This window comes from Ctenopharyngodon idella, chromosome 9 (genome assembly GCF_019924925.1).
Source record: "Ctenopharyngodon idella isolate HZGC_01 chromosome 9, HZGC01, whole genome shotgun sequence".
NCBI classification, from domain to species: Eukaryota; Metazoa; Chordata; class Actinopteri; order Cypriniformes; family Xenocyprididae; genus Ctenopharyngodon; species Ctenopharyngodon idella.
In genome coordinates, this window is record NC_067228.1 from 11,608,908 (window position 1) to 11,632,158 (window position 23,251).

Sequence of the window (23,251 nt, forward strand, 5' to 3'; positions counted from 1 at the left end):
AATTACGACTATTCTTGTGACTTTTGTTGCTTTGCTGCTGCTGACAGTTCTGAGTAACTGCTGTCATTTATTAGTGATTTATGTTGAAGTTAAAATATTTATTTTTATTTTTTGAATTGGCAACTAAGCTCTATTTTTTTCCTTAACAAGTCAGAAGCTTAATGATTTTGAGAAATATAACTGAATAAAACAAAGCGTTGGATTGGAGCAAGGCCAGTAGAGGGCGTCTGGATTACCAGAAACATGCATGAAGAGACAAGAGAGACGATCATTACATCATTATAATGCGACGAATCGAGGAAGGGCAGATGTGAATGTGCATGCTGATGACTCGAATTATAACTGCAAAGCTGTTTTATTCGCGAACAAGATAATAAATAAACAGTCTCTGTTTACATCCTAACGTTATCTAAATAGTGTATATTTGGAGCAGCTAGTCGCAGTACACAGCGAAAGCGCACAAGAAAAACACATTTGAAGATGTCTGTAACGGAGATGTTTAGCTACATCCAAGGCTTTCTGAGTGCAGATCAAGATATTCGAGAGGTAAACAACTGCACGTAAACTGGCTTTCTGCATCGCAAAATAATTTCACCGAAATGTGTTTTAAAGAAGCAACGTGAAGTCCGTTTGAAATGTCATGTAACGTTACTGCTAGTATTATAATATATAATATGTCCCGTCATACTAACATTGGATATTTGTGGATTAGACTTGACATAATGCAACAGCTATCAAAGTCTTGACAGAAAGTTAAGCTGATCTCTTTATGAATTTGTGCTGTGCATAATCCATATGTACTTTCGGCTGACTCATCTTTCTTTGTTCTTCCTTTAGGACATAAGAAAAGTTGTCCAAGTTCTGGAGCAGACGGCGAGAGAGATCCTCACTGTTCTTCAAAGCGTCCATCAACCAACTGGTTTCAAAGACAGTAAGACAAGTTAAAATGCTTGATCTAAGTCTTTTGATCTACGCAGTGTCTTTTATAATGAGTTTTCATTCTCTCCACCAGTTCCCAGCAAGTGTTTAAAGGCCAGAGAGCTGTTCTGCACTGTGAGAAATCACACTGGAGAGCTAAAAACTAAGTTCCCTGTGGAACAGTACTATCGGTTAGTGTAGATGCCTCTTGCGCTATTTTTCTTTTTCCTCCCAATGACTGAATGATCATGTTTCTAGTCCTGATAATTATATTAAAGATTGACACGTCCTTACCTTTCTCTAGGTATCATGAACACTGGAGATTTGTTCTTCAACGACTTGCCTTCCTTGCAGCTTTTGTGGTATACCTGGAAAGCGAGTCCTTGGTTACACGTGAGGAAGTGGCAAAAATACTTGCCAGTATGTAATGTTCATGTTTATTTATATATCTTCTATATTTGTGTGAAACTATTGTAGATTAAATCTACTTTACACTTATGCAGTTGAAGTCGACAGAGAAAAGGGGTTTCATTTGGATGTGGAAGACTATCTAGCAGGAGTCCTTATTTTAGCCAGTGAGCTGGTAAGTTTTTTTTTTTTTTTTTTTTTCCTTCTTTTTTTTCTCTCTCTCGCTCTCTTAAATTAATTCAGACTACCAATCTGACCACTTTTAAACATTTTTTAAACAATTTAAACATTTAAGTTTGCATTAAAGGGTTAGTTCACCCAAAAATGAAAATTCTCTCATTAATTACTCACCCTCATGTCGTTCCACACCTTTAAGATCTTCATTCATCTTCGGAACACAAATTATGATATTTTTGATAAAATCCGATGGCTCAGTGAGGCCTGCATTGCCAGCAATAACACTCCCTTTTTCAATGCCCAGAAAGCTACTAAAAACATATTTAAAACAGTTCATGTGACTACAGTGGTTCAACTTTAATATTATAAAGCGACGAGAATACTTTTTGTGCGCCAAAAATAACAAAATAGTGACTTTATTCCACAATATCTAGTGATGGGCAATTTCAAAACTGCTTCATGAAGCTTCGAAGCTTAACAAATCATTTGTTTCGAATCAGTTGTTCAGAGCGCGAAAATCCCATGATTTCGGTAAACGAGGCTTCGTTACGTCATAAGTGTTTTGAAACTTCAATAGTTCACGTGACTCTGGCAGTTTGATATGCGCTCCGAACCACTGATTCGAAACAAATGATTCGTCACATGACATAATGCGTTCCTCATGATATGATATGATATGATATGATGCATTATCCACTGCTGAAGTTTACATACAAACTAGCTGTCACAATAAAATATAAATAATGCTATCAGTCAAATTCATTAACTTTATTTTGTGTTTTCTATTGTTCGGCCAATGATCACGGTCAAAATATGAGTGTAGGGAGGCAGAGAGAGAGTTTGTAATCATAGCTGAACAAAAACATACAAAAAGAACTTACTGTTGACCGGCATTTCCTGTAGTCCTTTTTATTTATTTATATAGAATTAAAAAAATAACTATTATAGAACTCTTTCATTTGTCATCTCCTCCTGGATGATTTTGGCCCTGTCCCAAATGGCACACTTCTATGCACTTTCGGTCTTGTGGACTTACAATGGCTGCCGCGTGCGCGTGTCCGTTAAGTCCACGAGACCGTAGGGTGTCCCATTTGTCAATTTTAGGCTTCAGAAGGGTGCTCGCGAGCGCCCCCTTTGTGGCCGATTTGCGCCCTCGATGCGCACTTTTGCTGAGTCCGCACTGGTGCGAGCTCGGCGGCAGACTTCTTCCCGACAGTCAAAGCGACGTTACGTCACGAAAGTGCAGAAAGGCCGTAAGTGTTTAGGGTGCCATTTGGGACAGGGCCTTTGTGCGGCAGTAGTAGCTACACACTTGTCGTTGTCTTCTTTTTTCCATTTAATGATGGGTGGCAACAAGCGTTAGGGCTATTCACATAGAATGTGTTTTTGTGTTTAAAAAATGTGAGATGCGAGCAGTGGAATGGAGAAAATACATTTTGAGATGCGTTTTTTTTTTTTTTTTTTTAAAGTTTATCTTATTTTAACTTGAGCATCGCGTTTTTAGAATGCCACAAAATTCATAAGCGCAATGATCCCAACATCCATATAGCGCATAATTACATAGAAGAACGCTGGAAAAGTAGTGCAGTGGAATGTAAGATCATGTTCTGTGTGAACACCTTTTAAAGGTGCAGTAAGCAATTTCTGAGAAACACTGATATTTGAAATCGACAACCAAACAAACACACCCTTCCCTTCATTGCTCTTCCCCCAAAATAACAAACACGCTATGCAACACGTGCAACGACTAAAAGCTGGTGCATAAGTATGGATGAATCAGCTGCGATCCAACAACAACAGCAGCATACAACAGCATATCTTGGTTCTGTGAAACATAGTAAAACCAATGTTAATCATATATGAAGCAGAAATAACGCAACCTTGCATCCCTTCCCACTTAAGTCTCTCCAGTGCTGGAAATCTTTTTAATATTAACACGGGTCCTAAAGCTCTTGCCTGATCATAACCCTTCTTTTTCTAGTGATATTCTTCTTGACCTTTTATCTTTTGTAATGTTTCTCAGCCATCTCTCTTTCTACAGTCTTTCTTCAAATCTCCCTCTTGCTCACTCTCTCTCCTCCCCCATCATGAGTGTTGTGGTGCTCGGTAGATTGGTCTGATCAAGCACAATATATTTTTTTCCAGCACACACACAGAACAGACATCTAGAAAATATTCACAAAATTGTTTGTTTGGGATTTAAATTTTCAATTATGTTTCTCAGAAATCACTTTCTGCACCTTTTAAAGGGATAGTTCACACAAAAATGAACATTGTCATCATTTACTCACCCTCAAGCTGTTCCAAACCTATATGAATTAATTTTTTCTGCTGAACACAAATTATTATTATTTATTTATTTATTTATTCCCCATACTATGGAAGTCAATGGGGGCCCATCAAATGTTTGGTTACCCATATTCTTAAAAATATCTTCTTTTGTGTTAAGCAGAAAAAAATTCATACAGGTTTGGAACAACTTGAGGATAAGTAAATGATGACAGAATTGTCTTTTTTTTTTTTTTTTTTGGGTGAACAATCCTTTTGAAGTGCAGTACCGCCACCTACTATGTTGGAGTGTCAGACAGATACCACTGGATTATTGTTTAGTATTAACAATATTTCAATATCAATACTTCATTTTTTTTTATATATCATGGTTATTGTCAGTACTGATGTATTGCTGCACCCCTAAAACAAACACTTTGCCCTGCATGTTAATTTTAGTACATGTGCTGCCGAAGCACCGCATAATATTAATTTTAAATCTAGTATTTGGAATTTCAACTTATTTGTGATCAGATTTTCAATTACTCAGCCCACAAATAATGTTAGAACATTCATTAATGATACCAGTGCCATTTTTAGGCATCATAGTGGATTTTGTGTGACCTTCTTGATGTGAAACAAATTAAAAACACAATGTACCTTTTGCATTTTCTTCATTTAGTCCAGGCTGGCAGTGAACAGCGTGACCGCAGGGGACTATGGACGTCCGCTTAGGATCTCAAACTTTATCAATGAACTTGACTCTGGCTTTCGCTTGCTCAACTTAAAAAACGACCCTCTTCGCAAGCGCTATGACGGCCTCAAGTACGATGTGAAAAAGATCGAAGAGGTGGTGTACGACCTTTCCATCCGAGGCCTTGCCAAGGAGCAGGAGACTGGAGGAGATAAGTAGAGCCAGCGTGGGAACGCAAGAGGCCGCGGGGCACTAACCTGGCTTGGATTCTCCACGACTGGAAGAGTGGTTAAACTTGTCAGTGTGCAGATGGTCAGAGGAGGAGGAGGAGGAAAGGGATTGGAGGTTTTGAAGCCCTTACCAGGACAGAGATCAGTTCAGGTTTAAGTGGGGAGATCTTCTCTTTCTCACTTCTGTTGAGAGATGTTTATGTACAGATGCATTTGTTTGTCTGTTATTTTTGATTGGATGTTTTTTTACTAGTATTGATTGCTTTTGTCTTGGCCATCTCTCTTGTGAATCATTGTACAGTCAAACAAGAACAAGAAAGAAGAAAACATTTTTTGCGGGGAGATATTTAAGAATTAACACTGAAATATTGATGAAGAGAAGGAAACGATGCTGTTAGAAACAGAAGTTCTGTGCCTGTTTTGTTGCTTTCTGACCAGTAAAGACATCAAGACATTTTCTTGATGTTGACCTACACAAATATTACATATGACATACACTGATTTATTAGATTGGGTTTTCTACACACATGGCACTTTTCTTGAATGTAACTTTGACTAAATCACATGTTTATGGTATCTTGCTAAGGTGTACATGAAGATAGTTGATAAACCTGTGCCAAAAATGTTTAGTTTCATACTGTAAAGACATCTTCAGTCTGTATATCATCTGAGCTTCTTAAAGCACCAGTTTGCCTTTTGGTGCCATATTTACACTTTCATGTATTTCTCTCTTTAAAAAAATGGTTCATCCAAAAATAAAACTAATGTCGTCATCTACGCACCCTCTTGTCGCTCCAAACCTGTTTGACTGACTTCTGCAAAACACAGAAGATAATTTTGAATATTTCTTTGTCCATGCAAAGTCAAAAGGGTCCAAGTGTTGTTTTGGCCCCACTGACTTTTATTATATTGACAAAAACAGTGGAAACATTTTTCAAAATATCTTCTATTGTGATGCACAGAAGGAAGTCATACAGGTTTGGACCGGCATGAGGATGAGTAAATGATGACAGAATTTTCATTTTTGGATCAGTATGTTCAAAGTGATTTCTTGCTGTACATTTTTGACCACTTATCACTTTTACTTTTCAGTTTATATGTTCCTTTCCTTTTGTTCTGGATGTTGTTGCATGCTGAACTCCACCTGCAGATTGTGTCATATCAGGAAGAGCTTTGGGAAAAATAACACTAAAACCTTCCAAGCAAATGTTTCAAAGAGCAAACTGACAGTGTGTTTGTTTTCCTTTGTAAAGATTTATGGGAATTTTTATGTTCCTACCTATTTTGCTTGTGGATTCTCTGTGTTTACTTTTTTTTTTTATTGCTCTTCTAGTTGTGTTTTTGTGGGTGCATGTTTTTTGGGGGGGCTTTACTTCAAATGGTTCCTAGTAATTATCAGCAATAATGGTTTGTATTCTTTGTTTATTCCCAAAGATAGATTTCTATCTGACAGTATTTGCATTTGAAATGCCTGTTCATGTGGTCGTTCAATCGTTCATTTGCTTGTTCAATAATATTGTGTAATAAAGATCGCCATTGGGAATAATGTTCTCAGAAAACATGGAGTCAGTTGAGAGAGATGGATACTTGTCATTTTTAATTGTATTTCACAATATTTTACACAACAAAAAAATATTAAATTAGGATTTTTAAGAATGGAAAAAAAAGTATTCAACAGCTCGATTGGTCTCAGTTAAAAGTAAAATTTCTGACAAAGTCCTCTGGCAGGTTCAACTCTTCTTTTCATTGTGTAATGTGGAAGCTATGGTATTTCTAACAGTATCAATGCCATTGGAAAAACTGTAAATATTCATGTTGAAACCTAAATGCCAAAATCCAGTGATAGCGACATATCTATCCATTAGTATTGACTTTGAACATAGAGAGAGAGACCAGAATGACTGGGTGAATGTGGTTGATAGCTATTGCTCAAGTCAACTGTGGTTCGTTTTCTCTTAAAGCTCAAACAATCTTTAAAACAAAGTACAGTAAAGCTTTGTAAACGGCAGAACAATGTCCTCGCTCCAGTTTTAGGACCTTCATATTAAAGTGCATCAAACAAAAACAGGTAACATTTAGTGAGTTGTCATAGAGCACAGTTCGTATATCAATGGGAAAGTTGGAATATTATAGCAGCTACTGAAAAATAATATTTTTCTCAATCATTTGACATAAGGCCTGATTTTTAGGTAAACGTAGAGGGAAAACTTGAACAAATAATACAACAGACTCATTTAGTATCAAATAAACAAAGGCACATATTTTCTCCCCCTCAAAGATTACAAAGGAAAGCAACATTGTTATTATAAACTACATCATTTTGGGGGAAAAACGTCTGACATTTTCTAATTCAGGTTCTGGCCACAGATGGTTTCAGCACAACCATTAATGTGGCAATACTTGATGCTTAGACTGATGCTACACCCTCACTTATGGAGAAAACATACCAAAAAATGTTTTGTTACATCACTGATCACAAGAATATGGGTACCTGTGAATAAAAACAGCTTTACTGCCGCTACATAATACAATGAATATTATTGCTGTTTTGTAAACCAGCACAGTGATACAAAAATGAGAACTGCTCCTGGATGGCAGTGGAAATAGTTGCTAACGGAAGAGAGAAAGAGGAAGAAGGAATTACAATGGTCTGGAAACAAAACAGCTTTACCCCAGTCTTCACACAAAACACAGGTTTCCACTGTGTAGTACATACTAAAAAGTCCATCCAATCAAAACATGTTCCCTCATGCTTTTCACAAAAACCATTTCACAACTGAAAACGTTTCTTCTCAGTCGCAAACTAGTTGTACAATCAGCGTTTTACAAGTGCAGCAGTGAGGCACCTAACAAGGCCCTCATTTTGGTATGCCAAAGGGCATTACTTTTTGCTTGACAGTGGATTTTTCCTCTTCCCAAATGTCATTTACTTGCTTTCCACTCATACAAAGTGCCCCTTGTGGTCTATATTAATATTCAGTCTTTTAAATCACAGTAAAACCTTGCAATTTAAAAGTCCATTGGTGGAGAAACATCTAATCAGATCCGATTCCGCCACACAAATACTGTTTTCTCAACAAAATATTGATTTTTTTTTTTTTTAAATTATTGTTTACATCAGAGTTATGCTGGGAAGGGATGAGGGATGTCTCAGGACCGGCTCTGGGTCGTGTTAATCATGATATTAGGGAGAGCGTTGCGTCGTTTTCTCCAGGATCCCAGATCACAAGCGTATCTCTTGACCTGTCGAAACCATTGCTGAGTGCGAGGTTTGTCGGAGGCACGAAAAACGAAGGCCTCACGTCGGATGTCCAGCACCTCAAAGGTGTCTTCACAGTCGGGGTCGGCGGACACCACGCAGTTCGCCAGACAGATGGGCTCCCGTAACACAGTGAACTTCCCACTGCTCTTGTCCTTGATGAGCACCAGTACACCGTCCTGCACTGTCTCCAAGGTCTCCAGATTCCCATCGGTCACCAAGTTTTCAGTGCGCAGGGTGCGTACCATGAGTAAACTCTGAACGTTCTGGAATTTGAGGGATTTGCTTCCCTTCTTAAGCCACTGGCCATCGGCGGGCTGCGCCAGCTGGAGCGGCCCCTCCATGATGAAGCGCGTGCTCTCTCGCGTCCAGCCCACCGTCTTCATCGACAGCTCTCTCATCTCAATGTTGATGACCTCTCGGTTCTTGCGGCTGTCGCGCCGAAAAGAGCGCAGGGACCATGTGGCGGTCCCCTCCTGTTTGGTCTTCATGTTGATGTGCTCTAGATGGGACTCCACGCGGCTCTTGGCTTCTTTTAAGCGGGAATAGTCCGGATGACACTCGTTGGTAGCCTTGCTGATGCGACTCAGCAGCAATGGGTACTTGGTCACACGCTGAAGAGGCGCCATGAGGAAGGAGCGCAGGTTCATGCGCCTGAGTGCAGTGTTGTCGTTCTGGGACACGTCGAGGAATATCCTGAAGGATGTAAGGGAGGAAACAAAAACATGACAATTAAGAGAGTTACTTCTAATGACATACACTACTGTTCAAATGTTTGGTGTCAGAAGGATTTTTCAGCTTTGCCATCACAGGAATAAATTACATTTTAAAATATATTCAAATAGAAAACAGTTATTTTAAAGGGATAGTTCACACAAAAATGAAAATTATCCCATGATTTACTCAACTCCAAGCCATCCTAGGTGTATATGACTATCTTCTTTCAGACGAACAAAATCGGAGATATATTTAAAAATATCCTTAGTCCTCCAAGGTTTATAATGGTTGTGAATGATGGCCTGCATTTTGAAGCCAAAAATAATGCATCCATCCATAAAAAAAAGTAATCCATATGACTCCAGGGGGTTAATAAAGGCCTTCTGAAGTGAAGCGATGCATTTTTGTAAGAAAAATATCCATATTTAAAACTTTATAAATTCAAATAACTAGCTACCGTACGCAGAATGAGCAAATCGACTTGCGCCAAATGAGTAATCCTCTGACGTGATGTATGACGCAGGATGTAGGAGTACTGTGAGCTTAGACGCCTCTCACAGTTCAAACAAATAGGGCTGTGCAACAAATTGAAGCTCCTCTTCTCTTATATTGAAATCCTCCGGATTAAGGATATTTTTAAATGTATATCTCCAGTTGTGTTCGTCTGAAAGAAGATAGTCATATACACCTAGGATGGCTTGAGGGTGAGTAAATCATGGGATAATTTTCATTTTTGGGTGAACTATCCCCTTAAATTGTAATAGTTTTTCACAATATTACAGATTTTACTGTGTTTTTGATCAAATAAATGCAGCTTTAGTGAGCATATGAGGATACTCTAAAAAAACGTTTTAAAAAAATCTTACAAACTCCAAACTTTTGAACGGTAGTGTATATTGTATACATAAGATTTGTAACGTTTTCAAAATGGGGGCTGTGTCACTTCCTTTTCGAATGAAGGAAGGAAGACTTCTCAACTAATTCATTAGGAGACTGCACAGTTGTGTGCTACAAATCCGATTGTCACTTCAGTGTTACCATAAAATATTTAAAACACATTAGCAGGGCACAAGAAAGGATGGGCAGATGGCAGAGTAGACAGCGTGCAAGAATTTTAGGCTAGTTTACTGTCACTTGCCCCGTTGGTCGCTATTGAATTCATTAATCATGTACATGTGCCTTCCTTGTGGGTGCAATTTTTTTGTGCTGATTTAAGTATATCACCAAGTTATCTAGCTAGCTAACATGGTGTTAGGATGAGTTAAATAAATAAAGTAAACTATCACATTATGCCTTTGTTTTCCAGTAAAAGATTTGAAACATAATAAATTATTAGGTACAGATGTTAATAGTTAATATGTTAACCACTTAACATAATGAAAAATAGAATATTGCATAAAAACATACTTTGCTAAAATATTTTTTATAAATTATTTTCTTATTGGTGGGGCCAGTGAAAATATTGATAGTGCATGTACAATATGAGCCCTGGTTAGAATTACATTTGAAAAGACCTACTAACTAACAATCTACTTACACTGCTGACACAACTACCTTTATTTGCAAACACTGAATGGCAGAGGATAATCTACAAGTACTTTCTAAAAGCAACTAGAGAATGTAATATGTGTACCTAAGAAGCTCTTTTTCTTTCTCCAGAGTGTTGAGCATGTTGACAGATGTGGATTGCTGCAGGCAGTAGGTCTGAAATGCTGGAAGCATGTTGACAAACTCCAAGAAGATTTCTCCAATGCACACAGTCTGCAGGTCCTCATCGCCCTGTATAAAGACAGTCACCATTCAATTTAGGTCACCTGGCTCATATATTTGTAAAATGTTACAATTTTAAGCATTTAAATTCAATTTAGAATAAAATAATGACAGACTGAGTTATGCCATGTGGAAATTCTAACATAAATATGGATTATTATGAATAATAAATCATATTATAACATTATACATCACAGTAGTGACCATCGATGTAGGTTTTTCAATGCAGATATCAACAGTAAAAACAGTGATATTGCGAAATATTAGTACAATTTAAAACAACTGTTTTCTATTTTAATATATTTAAAAGTGTAATTTATTCCTGTGATGGCAAAGCTGAATTTTCAGACTTGAGTGCCACATGATCGTTCAGAAATCATTTTAATATGCTGATTTGGTGCTTAAGAAACAGTTCTTATTATTATCAGTGTTGAAAACAGTTAATATTTTTGAGAAAAATGTTTTTCAGGATTATTTGATGAATAGAAAGTTCAAAAGAACAGCATTTATTTGAAACACAAATCTTTTGTAACATTATAAATGTCTTTAATGACAGTCTTGATCAATTTAAAGCATCCTTGCTGAATATATCTCAGTCTATCACTAGTGCTCCATACCTGATCAAACGCCTGATCAATGCTGTCCTGCAGATGCTCTGTGAACCTGTCATTGACATCAATGAGCTCTTGAACATTGCTAAAGACCACGGCCAGCTGCTCTGCTGTGAGCAGTCCTGCACTCTGCATGGGGCAGTAAAACTCTTCCTTGATGATGCGCAGGTCCTCTCCATAACTCGACTCAGTGTTGAGAAACTCCAGGATGGCTTCTTTGCGCTCAGTGCGCAGTTTGGAGCAGCGTTCGCACATGCCCTCCCCATGGGCACCCTCTTTGTGCCCGCAGTCGGGACAGGGCTGCTGAACCTCCCAGGTCCTGAGGGATGGTGAGGGTCTCCTCCAGCCCCGAGCCAATCCAGGGCCGATGCCGCTGTCCACGCGTTCTACCTCAGCTCCTGCACTGTGGCGGGCACGGCGGGGCTCTTCCTCGTCTTCACGCTCATCGCTCAACCCTACGACACCACTGTCTGCGCTCAGGCTGCTGATGGTACTCCAGCGGTGCTGTGCTGTGCGGCTCACACCCAGGCCCCTGCTCCTCTCCTCACCTCTGGGCTCTGAACGGCCCCTGGCTGTGCCTGGCACTGATGACAAAGAACAAACAAACGTCAGAAGATCAGCTCTCAGAATTTCATGACAACACTTACACTAATAATTTTGTGATAATCAAAAAATAATAATAAAATAATTTAAAAACTGTTTAAAATGTCAGTTTTTAAAGTCATATATATTGGAACAGCATAATAAGAACAGAAAAAAAAAATAAGATGTGTTTTAAACTTTTGAGTTATACAATAAGCAGATACTTATTTGGCAGCAGTAAATTTACACAGAGTATAAATAGTGGAAGGCTGCATTTATTTGACCAAAAACAGTAATATTATGATATATTAATTGAATTTAAAATTTAAATGTTTTCCATTTAAAAATGTAATTTATTCCTGTGGTGCAAAGTTGAATTTTCAGCATCATTAATCCAGTCTTCAGTGTCACATGATTCTTCAGAAATCATTCTAATATGCTGATTTGCTGCTCAAGAAACATTTATTATTATTATCAGTGTTGAAAACAGTTGTGCTGCTTAATATTTTTGTGAAAACTGTCATCTTATTTACACTTTCAAATTATTTTACAATAACTGATAAATGACAGATACGATAAATATCTACTTTCTTTAATCTATACTTAAAAAAAGAGAAAATTATAAAAGTTCCTTTGGAAATCTGCTATTACAAATTGTACTGTTTGAAATAAAAAAAATAGCAGCTCATAATAACAGAGGACAGACCTAGAGGATAGAGCTCAGAGTTAAATATTTGCCATAATCTATTGCTATTCCTTTTATGATAGTGCTACATAATGATCTAAATCTTTAGGCAAAAACAATTACATATCCAATTTCAGGTGATACCAGTATGTTTATCGGAAATATCAGAAATAAAAGCAAATAACCAATATGGTGCTGACATACTGTGCACCCCAATTCGGTTCAAGATATGCATTTGATAGTTGCCTTTAAGTCTAACAACATAAACAAAACAATACAGACACAATCCAGAGTATGGATGCTGCAGTGCAGAAAGAAAAAGCAGTCCTCAGGGTAGAGGTCATGCATGTGACGGCACTACAGTAAGAGCCACCTAAGGCCAGGTTTTAGTAATAGCAGAGTATCGTGATAACAACTAATGTGATACCCTTGGGTTACATACATAGCCAAAAAATTCTTTTAAATGAAGTATTGTCAGAACAAAACTAGGACAAGAGTTAATTTACTTACAGCAAGAACTGTGAGCAAAGCTGAGTGCAGTTGAAAGAGTCTTACCACTGTCCCTCTCTCTGCGGTGAATGTGCAAACGTGCCGCGGCGGCGATCTTCATCTCCAGCTGCTTACGCTTGGTGGCGTCTGCAGGCATGGGGTCGCTGTAGTGGGGCCGCAGGCGGCACTCACGCTGGGCCCTCACTGACTCCGCCAGCTCATAGGCCGCGTCTGAGCTGGAGCGTCTGCAGCCCGCCCCAGAAACCTGCCGATAGGATGGACATCTGTTAATCAACAGTCCACATGGCAGAGCAAAGCTATGAAATATATTTGTGTGTGTGTAAGGGCAGAGGTTAACAGTGTAAAACTTCAATGAAGGCAGATTTGATCTCTGAGCACATATGAGAATTAATGGAACCACTAACTGTTTCAGACATCGATCAGAATTACTGCATTACAAAACATCAAAAGGGTGTTACATTACCAAAGCTTTTAATATATTGTGGTGGTAAGTGGAAATTTCCATGCCCATTTACTGTTCATAAAGTCTATTGACAGACTCAAAGCACATGAAATGCATCTCTTTTATCAATAGAAATGGTTCAGAAACCTTTCAAAACTGGCCTGTTAGATGGTTTAAAGTCACTATTAATGGGATAGTTCACCCAAAATTATGTCATCATTTATTCACCCTCATGTTGTTCTTTCTTCTGATGAAAATAAAACATTTTGAGAAATGTTTTAGTATGTTTTTCCCCCCATAAAATGGAAGTCAATGGTAACCAAAAATGTTCAGTTACAAGCTTCAAAAAAATATTTTCTTTTGTGTTCCGTAGAGGAAAGTCAGAATTTTCATTTTTGAGTGAACTAACCCTTTAAAACATTGTTGCTGTTTTTTAAATACATTTCTAGTCTTATTAGGGCTTTTCACACTTGAAATAGTTAACCCTGGGTCATTCTAAACCCTGGGTAAACGGAATCCTGGGTTATCTTGCTTCACGTTTCACACTGCTCATAATTTACCCGGGTTTACAATTAATCCTGGGTATTCATAAACTGACGTTTTTACATTGTACATTCCTAAACCCTGGGTTAACGTTGTTATTTGCATATTTGCGGTGTCAGTGTCATTGATTGGATGAACTCAGCACGCAACCGGTTCACATAGCTCTAGCATTGCACATCCTCGTATTGCCGACTGTACTATCAAGATTATACTGAATGGACATTTCGGACTATAAAGGTAAGAATGAAACGGTCTCTTTTTCACTCAAATTGTCGCATTTTCAGTCAGCATTTGCCACTTTTCCCCTCAAATACTGAATTTACTGTTTAAATACAATGAGCAGTGTTACCGCGACTGTCTAAGGCACGTGAATATGAGGCACGCTATTGGTTATCCGTTGCTCAGTGTCTAACTGTAAAATTCTAACACCACATCATTTTACACTGCACAAGTTTGGCACCACAATGCGGAGCAGGGTTTCATAACCCCTGGTTAAAAAACGGTGCTAACCCCACTTCTAAATTAAAAGCGTGAAACGTTCCTTTAACTCTGGGTTAAAAGCGGTGTTTAGAATGACGATAACCTGAGGTTAAGTGAGGTGTGAAAGCCCTATTGGTAATAATATACCTGCATATTTCTTTTTTTCTTTTTCTTTTTAATACATTTTATTAAATAAAAAAAAATTGTGACAATTATGAACTGTAAAAAAAATCTATGAAACGTTACACTTCCTGACACAGCTGTCCTTTTCAGCTGAAATCACAAAGATTTGTTTGACTTTCAACCACCTGTAAAACTGTAAGACTTTTTATGATCCAATGAAGGGTAAAATCAGTTCAATCATTTTATTTTCCAGTCTAAATACCTTTACAGCACAGTACGGAAGTCAAATGTGTTGTCAATGGTTTCATGTTGACTTTAAAAGTGTTCACACCGACTGGATCTGCCTGAACTGACAGAGCTGATAACACCTCTGAAACACTAGAAAGCTATTCCAAAATGATGCGTCACTAAGTCAGTACATAGTGTTTCATTTGCATCTGATACAAAACACAACCTATGCCGTAAAACCTCAAAAGGTCACTCGACAGCATTAGGTTCTCAAGCGTTATCAATGTACAAGAAACAAGACACCATGGCTTCAGGTGACGTACAGAATAAATAATAAGGCAGCAGTTATCTTAATTAAAAAAACTGAAATGCAAAGACAGAAGAAGCATCTGTGCGCAGCGGCTGACCAATCAATCATATCAACATTGCACATGAATGCCAGCATTCACCCTTAACCTTAAAAACATGCAGCCAGTCAAATGGCATGAATGAACGTGGCGCAATAAAGACCCGGTCGGCATCTCAAGCAGCAGGGGCAGGACACACAACCTGACAAACAGAGGAACAGAAAGCAGTTACCACCATGAAACCTGGCTCTAATCCTCACTGCGTGTTGCTCTTAGCTGCGGCTCTGTGCGCTCCGCTGCATGTCTGCAGTCGCCTCTACCGTGCAGATTCCCCTGCATCCTCAGCCTCCCATGCTTCCTGAACACGCTCACATGCATGCATGACAGAGTCGCTGCTGTCCTCGCTCAGAAGTGATATTCAGAGGTGTGCGAGTGTGGGAGAGATGGGAGCATTCCTTACGCATTCTGTCGCCGCTTTCCCCTGTTGTCCCGTGGGCTCTGTGCAAGCCTCCTCTCCGCAGGCCGACGTTGTCATGGCAACGTGGGCAGATTGATGGCTGGACTGGGGAGCGGTGATGTCAGTGACGTCATTCTGCTCACGCGACAATCGGACGGGAGTCTCGGCTGCAATCTCTGCACTGCAGCTGGGGAAGCGAGGGAGAGAGAACACAAAGAGAGGAAAATGGGAGTGTTAAATTGGAATTACAATTCCTGATTCTGCGCTTGTATGTTTGCCGTGCGGTCAACCCCCATCCCTCTAGGGAGGACCGGTGCCCTCAGACCAGAGGGGCTCATGGTGGACAGCAATTAGACGCATCAATTCACATTAACACCTGAACTCCTCACTACAGGGATCCGAATTGGAACAAGCACAATCGATCTTTTAGATTCCTTTGTGTGTGTGCGTGAAGTAGAAAAGGAACTTGTGTGTCTGTGGATGACCCCACACATGATGAATAAATAACAGCACATAACAAGTAAAACTATGTAAGATCTTTGTAAGATAATACGATTTGATTTCATGGAATATATGTTGAATTTTAGATTTCTTACCCTTTTGGCAATTTTATTTTTTGCATTTTGTTTTTGATTTTTTTATTGTTTAGGCATAAATCAATCCTAAAACATTTTGTAAGACTTTGTTTTTTTAGAATATAAATTGTAAAAACTTAATTCAACGTATCGTACATAATTCTACGATAACATTCTAATTATCGTACATAATTTTGCTTCTCAGGTACTGTAAATGCAGAGCTGGGTAGATTACTTATGAATTGTAATCAGTTACATGACAAAATTTGTAATTACTAATATAATCTCTTAGATTACACATTTTTGGTAACGTAATCTGACTACTTTTGGATTACATTTAGATTACTTTTGTGCTAACCCTTATTTGATGACACATATATTGTAGGATAATCTTGTACTATTTTGACAGATACAAAGAAAAAATATATTCTATTCACCAACAAGAGCCTCAACAGATTCTTTTTAAACTGCAATGTATGGACAGTTAATACTTCAAAATACTAACACTAATGTACCTGTTAGTGTTTGCTGATAGTAACACTGAATAAAACAAAATCACATCTTATGATTTTAAAACTTATTTACTTAAAATTAAGTAAATTTAGAAAACAGCAACATTACAAAAACAAATATTGAAAAACATGAAATTCACAGCAATATCACTGCTACATCAAATATTTAATCTATATTTCATATATTATTATTATTATAATTATTATTTCATATATATTTCATATATATTCATCTATATTTCATCTATATTTCACCCTCACCGCCGGAAAAACTCATGAACGTATATAAGCGGCAGGTTTATTATGAAAAAAATATAAACGTTAAAAAATTCAATGAATTGTGAACAACTTACTGCCATTGTGTAAATAATATGTAATCATGTAATCCATAAAAAAGTAACTGTAGTCTGATTACGAGTATTTTAAAAAAGTAGTTTACTCTAATTACAAGTACTTGATTTTTTGAATCTTGATTACGTAATCCAGATTACATGTAATCCGTTACTACCCAGCTCTGCGTAAATGTGCTGTACACTAAACACTCAAAATCTTGGGGTAAGTAATAATTTTGTTTTTAAAAGAAATGAATACTTTTATTCAGCAAGGACGCATTAAATTGATTAAAAAGTGACAGAAAAGACATTTATGTTACAGAAATTTCTCTTTCAAATAATCCTGAACAAATCTATCACAATTTCCACAAAAATATTAAGCAGCACAACAGCTTATTATTGATGACAATAATAAAAAATGTTTCTTGAGCAGCAGCAAATCTAATATCACTGTATTAGAATGATTTCTGAAGGATCATGTGACCCTGAAGACTGAAGTAATGATGCATCTTAACATATATCAAATATGTATATATATATATATATATATGCTGTCAAAATCGATTAATCGGATATATTTATGTTTCCTGTATTTTTTATTAAATAAATGCAACCTTGGTGAGCATTCAAAAACATTAAAAACCCAAAAAAATATAGTGATTAAGGAAATATTTTCTGCAGTGTATCAAATGAAAGACATGAAAGACTAATATTAAGATTAGTAATACATTTGTGAATGATTGCTGTGCATTCATTGTTGAATAAACAGACTTTTAAAAATATTAATCAGCTGTTTGCCTCAGCCTTTGTTCATTTACAGACATCGCTTAGGTTTAAAACAGGTGTTTTGATTGATTTGTTATAAGCTCTTAATTGCCTCTTCCACATCACTTCCATCTTCTTTAATGCTTCAGTACCTCAATATCTGATAATACTGCACTCATTACTGTCATAAATTTGCATAGATGTCATCTGAGAATAGTGCTGACAGCACAACCATGAGCTCTGAAGCATTAAAAAAAAAACACACGCAAAGACAAAGAAGCCTTGACATCTCACTAGGAAAAGAAGAATCACTAGAAAAAGAAGAATCACAAAATGCTGATGTTAATAGCTGGCGTGTCTAATGTCAATTTTAATTCTAACTATAATATGTGGAGGAGTTCATTCACAAACCTGTAGCCGTGGACTGACAGTAATTACTATCCTGCTCTGAAAGAGGCAATAAAACCAATGTCTTTCACACGTGAATGAAATTGTCATTAAAGCATTGCAGATATATTACCTGTCATTTCAACAGTGCTGTGGGAATTCATTCATTGGATGTTTTCCCCTAAATTAATTTATTATGTCACTTAAAGACGCTTATTCCAGTGTACTGTCAAGCTTTGATAAAAGCACTTTCAGGCTGCTATTTTACTATTTATTTAAAGGTACAATGTGCATCCTCTCCAACAATACTGACTCAACTAATCTATAAGAATTACATTAACACCATGATAAAAAGATAATTGTATCAGGACAATAACCTTCCTGTGAAATGTTCATCTATTCTAGTCAAAGAGCTTAAATAAGAACATTTCCTTGTTCTTCTTCCTTCTATCAAGCAGACAGTAAATGAAAATAACTATATAAAAGTATCATAAAAAAGACCTGGAAGCCCCCGGGCTGCTCTGTAGTAAATGAATACCCATACTTGAGGCACTACGGTACAGCTGGGATATTGGATGTTATATTTAGACGATTCGCAGCCTGGATTGAACTCCTGCCCTGGAGGAACATAACATTAGAGAAAGGCTCTGTAATGTCGAAAAGCCTCTGACGCACCCGCAATTAAGCTCTGTACTGTGTCTGGAGCAAATGCAGCTGAAGGAAAATCTATACGGATTTATGCATCCATGCTAAATTTGAGCAGACTGTCAGGGCCAGAGTTATGTGCTGTTATGTTAATCAAATTCCTGTCAGGTTCGCATATTTTACACTTGAGTGAGATTGTGTGTGTGAAATGTGCTGTTGGTGGACAGGTGTGAACCAGAAAACCACCACAGCACAACACAACCACTGAAGAATCCATATAATACAGTTACTGCCTGTTTAATTCAATGGGGAATTAATGTGGTTTATTGCTATAACATCCAGGCCTTTACCTTGTTGTTGCTACTACAAAAATCTGGTTCTTTCTCTTTGTTTTCCAGTAATAATATGCACCCATAAAACAAAATAAATTTCCCTGAAGCTTTAACAAAATTTATTCAAGTTTATACTTAAAACTAGTTAAAAAGCTGATTTAGCTGGGTTGTAATTTTGTACTGGAAAACAAGACGAAGATACTGGTTATTACAAGATATTTAATAGAATTTCTAATAGCCATGTTCTTACATTCCTGATGTAGCTAAACCTGCTAACCATCACAGAATATGCCACTATATGCAAATATCACATCTGCTACTGTGTGCCTGGCATAAATGAAGACATTAAGAATCACATCAGTAATGATACATTGACTCTGTTTCTCTGTATACAAGCTGTGCAGAGATGCTGGAATAAATCAATACCAACACAAGTACTGATGAAAACACCGCTGGATTCATTTTCACAGTTAACAAGCAAAACTGATAACCAAGAGATACACTGTTCCAGCTAATGTCCATTTTTACTCAGCATGCTATTTTTCCCATTTAAACTCTAAATGATAAGTGACATGGTATGGAAATATTTGCAAATATTAGAGATTTTTAATGGTCAATACTGAATATATATTGGCTGGATATATTTAATTGAATTGTTTATGCTCATTTTCTCTATTTTTACATTTATATTCCCTTTGCCATTATCTTTTAATGCTTAGTTCATTTTTACAAACAACAGCAAAAAAAATTAATAACTGTCAAATCTTAATATGAATATCAATATGATATTAAGGTGCATTAAATCACTTGTACCATTTAAAATAATTGATTTAAATTTTTTATTTTATTTCTAATTAATTGAGAAATTTTTGTTATTGGATTTTAAATATCAGACATTTATAGGTTATCGGCCATGACATATTATTTAATGGCTTATCGGCTCGATTTCAATATAATGAAAGACCTGGATTTGAATCCTGCCTAGGTCATGTTCCCAATTCCCATCCCATTCCCTTTTCTTTTCCCCTGATTTAATGTCTCTCTCTTTGCTGTGTTTATCAATAAAATGTGGCAAGAACTACAGAATTCAAGTTCATAATCTGTTGAAGTAGAAATGAAATGGAAATTTACCCAGTCTATTCTCTAAATGCATCTTAATTATATTACTGTGAACAATTCATCCACCCATAAGTTTCATTCAAAAAGTCATAACTTCCATCATCCGTTGAAAAGACAGACTTCTCTCCTGTGGAGTATGCCTGACTTCTCCAATAATTCAGTCTGCTTAAACTCCGCCCCCAACAACCTCAAGCTCACATTCAGATCTTCCTCCATCCAATCAACAACCAATCGATAGAACCAAGTAGTGTTGTCAAAAGTACCGACTGCGATACCAAGTCAGTACTTAAATTTTAAAAATGTGACGCTTTGAGCTTTGTTGAGTGGATTCATAAACACCTCTGATTGGCCATTGTGTTCTCGCACTCAAAATATGTCTATGATTGGCTACAATGACCAAGTGTTTGAATTTGAAAGCGTTTTCAAAGTGGGAGTGTTTGAAAGCAGACGTCTATCAGCAGACCGGTCCGTAATAGACGCCTGCTTTTTAAACGCTCCCGTGTGTATTCACTCGGTGAAGAGCCTCATTGATGTCTATCTACAACATGTTTTTGAAGCGTTGATCATTGTAGCCAATCACAGACATATATGTTGAGAGAAAGAACACAATGGCCAATCAGAGGTGTTTACGAATCCGCTCAACAGCGCTCAAAGCATCACATTTCTAAAATTTCAGTACTGACTTGGTATCGTGCTCGATGCTTTTAACAACACTAGAACCAAGTCCCCATCCTACATTTTTTGTTCTTTTCAATAATCCAATTCACTTGGATGTATGTCACAATATTGATGAAATGATCTGTCGCTACTTCTGTTACATTGCAACTTTAAGTACTAAGTAAATGCACAAGTGTACCACTACCAATCTGCTGCTTCATCCACTCACCTTTTTTTAATAAGGTCCAGGGCGGATCCCAGGAAGCCATCCTTCATTTTGTAGATTTTGGCTCCATAGCTGGAAAGGTCTTTGCCGTCCAGAAGGATCGCGGGGCAGCAGCTGGATGGCCCATCACCACACTCCCTGCGGGGTGGGAAGGGGAGAACATCTACATCTGTGGCCCCAGGGCCTGCTGGGCCCTTTGTCTCCTCCTCTCTTCCTGTAGCAGCTTGAGAGTGTAATGGAGAGCGAGCTACTGGGCCTGTGCAGATGGGTCCTCCTGGGACATCTGCGGTGGAACTGGGCTCAGAGATCTCTCCTCCCCTGTGTCCGCAATGATGGTTCGAATCTTGAGCAGTGTTGACGTCGGTGTCAGTCCTTTCCACACTCTGTGTTTCCACTGTCTGTTGTCTTTCCTCTCTATGCATGTCGCTACTCACCATTTCAGAGGACCTGTGGTTCTTACTGCCTTCCCTTTGCCTCATTCTCTTAAACTCCTCAAATGTAGGTATGTGCAGGCGTCCTATCGGGGGTCTTGTCCTCTCGGGGGTTGACTGGGCAGAGTTACTGCAGATGGGCTCTGCGGTATGTGCTTTACTCATGGTACCAGACTCCTGTCTGGAGTTCAGAGCCAGGTTAGGGGTGCTTCTTTGCCTTCGGAGCTGCAGTCGTCGCATTGCTTCCTGTTTGATCTCCTCAGGACTGGTGATGCGACGGGCACTCAACTTTTGCTGTCCATTCGTTTGCAATGATGGCGGCCCAGGCCGAACTGCTGCATCCTGATTGCACGGATACAGCGGAGAAGGTGCATTACCAAGCACAGGTTGAGGACGCAAGGGCTTGTGGGGCTCCGTCACACGTGTGCTCTGGAGCCGCAGCTTGTCTCGAAGACCCTTTCGGCCATTTCCGTTCATGCCCCAGTCCTCAACAGCAGGTAAAAGCCATTGTGGGAAGAGAGGTATATCCTTTCTGACCACTCCTCGGCGGCCGTAGATCGCCATGCCTTCGAGGGAAGGCATTAAGCCATATACCTGTGGTCCCTGAGGAGGTCCATCATACCAGTGGCTGCTTGAAGTGCAATGAAGAATAAACTCACTGTCCACACTCCTGTAAGGATACGCATTGGGGTCGGACACAGCAGCCCAGTGAAGGTTTTCTAGGCTCCGGTAAAGTCGGGTGCCGCCAGTGTTCACGCAGCCCTGTGGAATGCGTATCGTCCCGTAGCCAGACTGACCGTCAGGCTGTTTAAGGGGATGCATACTGCTAGTGGAGCAGTAGAGCCCCAGGTTGCTGAGGATGCCATTGTTGTTGTTGCAGTGGCCTGGTGCTATGTCCTGGGCAGGCACGCCATGATGAGGGAAAGCTGACAGCGGGGAGCTGAGAACAGACAGGTCCATGCTGCAGCCTGCAGGAGAGCCTGCTGGGGAGTACTCACATTGTGGAGCTTTCACATCCGGCATGGCCACAGAAGGAGCTGCCATCTTCCAGAAAGGAGCACTGGGATCACAGCCCTGCAGAAGTACAGACAAGGTATTGGCATCACATCAGTAAAACAATAAGGTCATACACTCTGCATCTAAGCATCAGTAAGTCACTAACACCTGGTGGTTAAAAATGGTAAACTAGTAAAAAAAAAAAAAAAGTTTCTTGTTCATTTGCACTATAAATTCTGTCCACTGTCACATTTAGCCCAAATGAAAACACTGTACAAATTAATCGAACTAAAAATGTTTTTCTTTGAACATCTACTTATCTACTTACATATACTTTAGGTTTATACATCTAACAGTTTTCTAAGTAGAAAATACATACTGTACATAATACATCATTACTCTAAAGTAAATATTTTCCAGATAATATGGTTTTGATTTATTTTGAATTCTTTTGGCTTTAGTACAATGACATTAAAAAGACAATTATGTATTTTAGCATTTGAAAGTTACTTAACCTTTGTCTTTATAATATTGCCATTTTTCATAAATGTTTTTTTTTTTTTATATATATATATATATAATAAACAATAGCTGACTGTTGTGGCAATTATTTTAAAACTGGCATTCTGTTTCTCCATGGCACGTTTGGTCAAAAAAATACAAATAAATAAATAAATATCCAAATACATATGACATATAGCCTATTCCAATGATAATCTTTGGGTATTCATGAGCAATTGAGGATTTTAAAATACCAGATAAGATTTAAAATTACCTCAGGTTACAAAATTAATCATGATGATGTGCTACCAAGGATTACAGTAG

The 23,251-nt window shown here is 38.1% G+C and overlaps 2 protein-coding genes across 3 annotated transcripts in view; one reads left to right on the plus strand and one right to left on the minus strand.

Annotated features, from left to right (window-relative positions):
- Nucleotides 1-264: 264 nt before the first annotated feature.
- tsn (translin) lies at nucleotides 265-6,260 on the plus strand. The gene is made up of 6 exons (XM_051904954.1): nucleotides 265-546; nucleotides 838-931; nucleotides 1,013-1,109; nucleotides 1,223-1,338; nucleotides 1,422-1,501; nucleotides 4,454-6,260. Exons 1-6 carry the CDS (start codon nucleotides 481-483, stop codon nucleotides 4,682-4,684), a joined length of 684 nt encoding a protein of 227 aa, XP_051760914.1. The 5' UTR covers nucleotides 265-480; the 3' UTR covers nucleotides 4,685-6,260.
- Nucleotides 6,261-6,275: 15 nt separating this feature from the next.
- Nucleotides 6,276-23,251, minus strand: part of si:dkey-91i10.2 (uncharacterized protein LOC555224 homolog) — a 44,239-nt gene continuing 27,263 nt past the window's right edge. For both annotated transcript variants that reach the window (XM_051904951.1, XM_051904950.1), the window contains exons 3-8: nucleotides 21,003-22,504; nucleotides 15,453-15,636; nucleotides 12,875-13,073; nucleotides 11,059-11,636; nucleotides 10,305-10,450; nucleotides 6,276-8,650 (exon numbers count right to left, since the gene is read on the minus strand). In XM_051904951.1, coding sequence (XP_051760911.1) covers nucleotides 7,846-8,650; nucleotides 10,305-10,450; nucleotides 11,059-11,636; nucleotides 12,875-13,073; nucleotides 15,453-15,636; nucleotides 21,003-22,474 — 3,384 coding nt within the window. In that variant the 5' untranslated portion in view covers nucleotides 22,475-22,504 and the 3' untranslated portion in view covers nucleotides 6,276-7,845. The remainder of the gene's footprint in view (nucleotides 8,651-10,304; nucleotides 10,451-11,058; nucleotides 11,637-12,874; nucleotides 13,074-15,452; nucleotides 15,637-21,002; nucleotides 22,505-23,251) is intronic.

Bases quoted from the DNA above. Each gene is read 5' to 3' on its own strand.
- tsn (XM_051904954.1), top strand. From the start codon at position 481: ATGTCTGTAACGGAGATGTTTAGCTACATCCAAGGCTTTCTGAGTGCA. The intron at 932-1,012 runs GTAAGACAAGTT...TCTCTCCACCAG, and splicing joins ACCAACTGGTTTCAAAGACA to TTCCCAGCAAGTGTTTAAAG. The intron at 1,339-1,421 runs GTATGTAATGTT...ACACTTATGCAG, and splicing joins AGTGGCAAAAATACTTGCCA to TTGAAGTCGACAGAGAAAAG.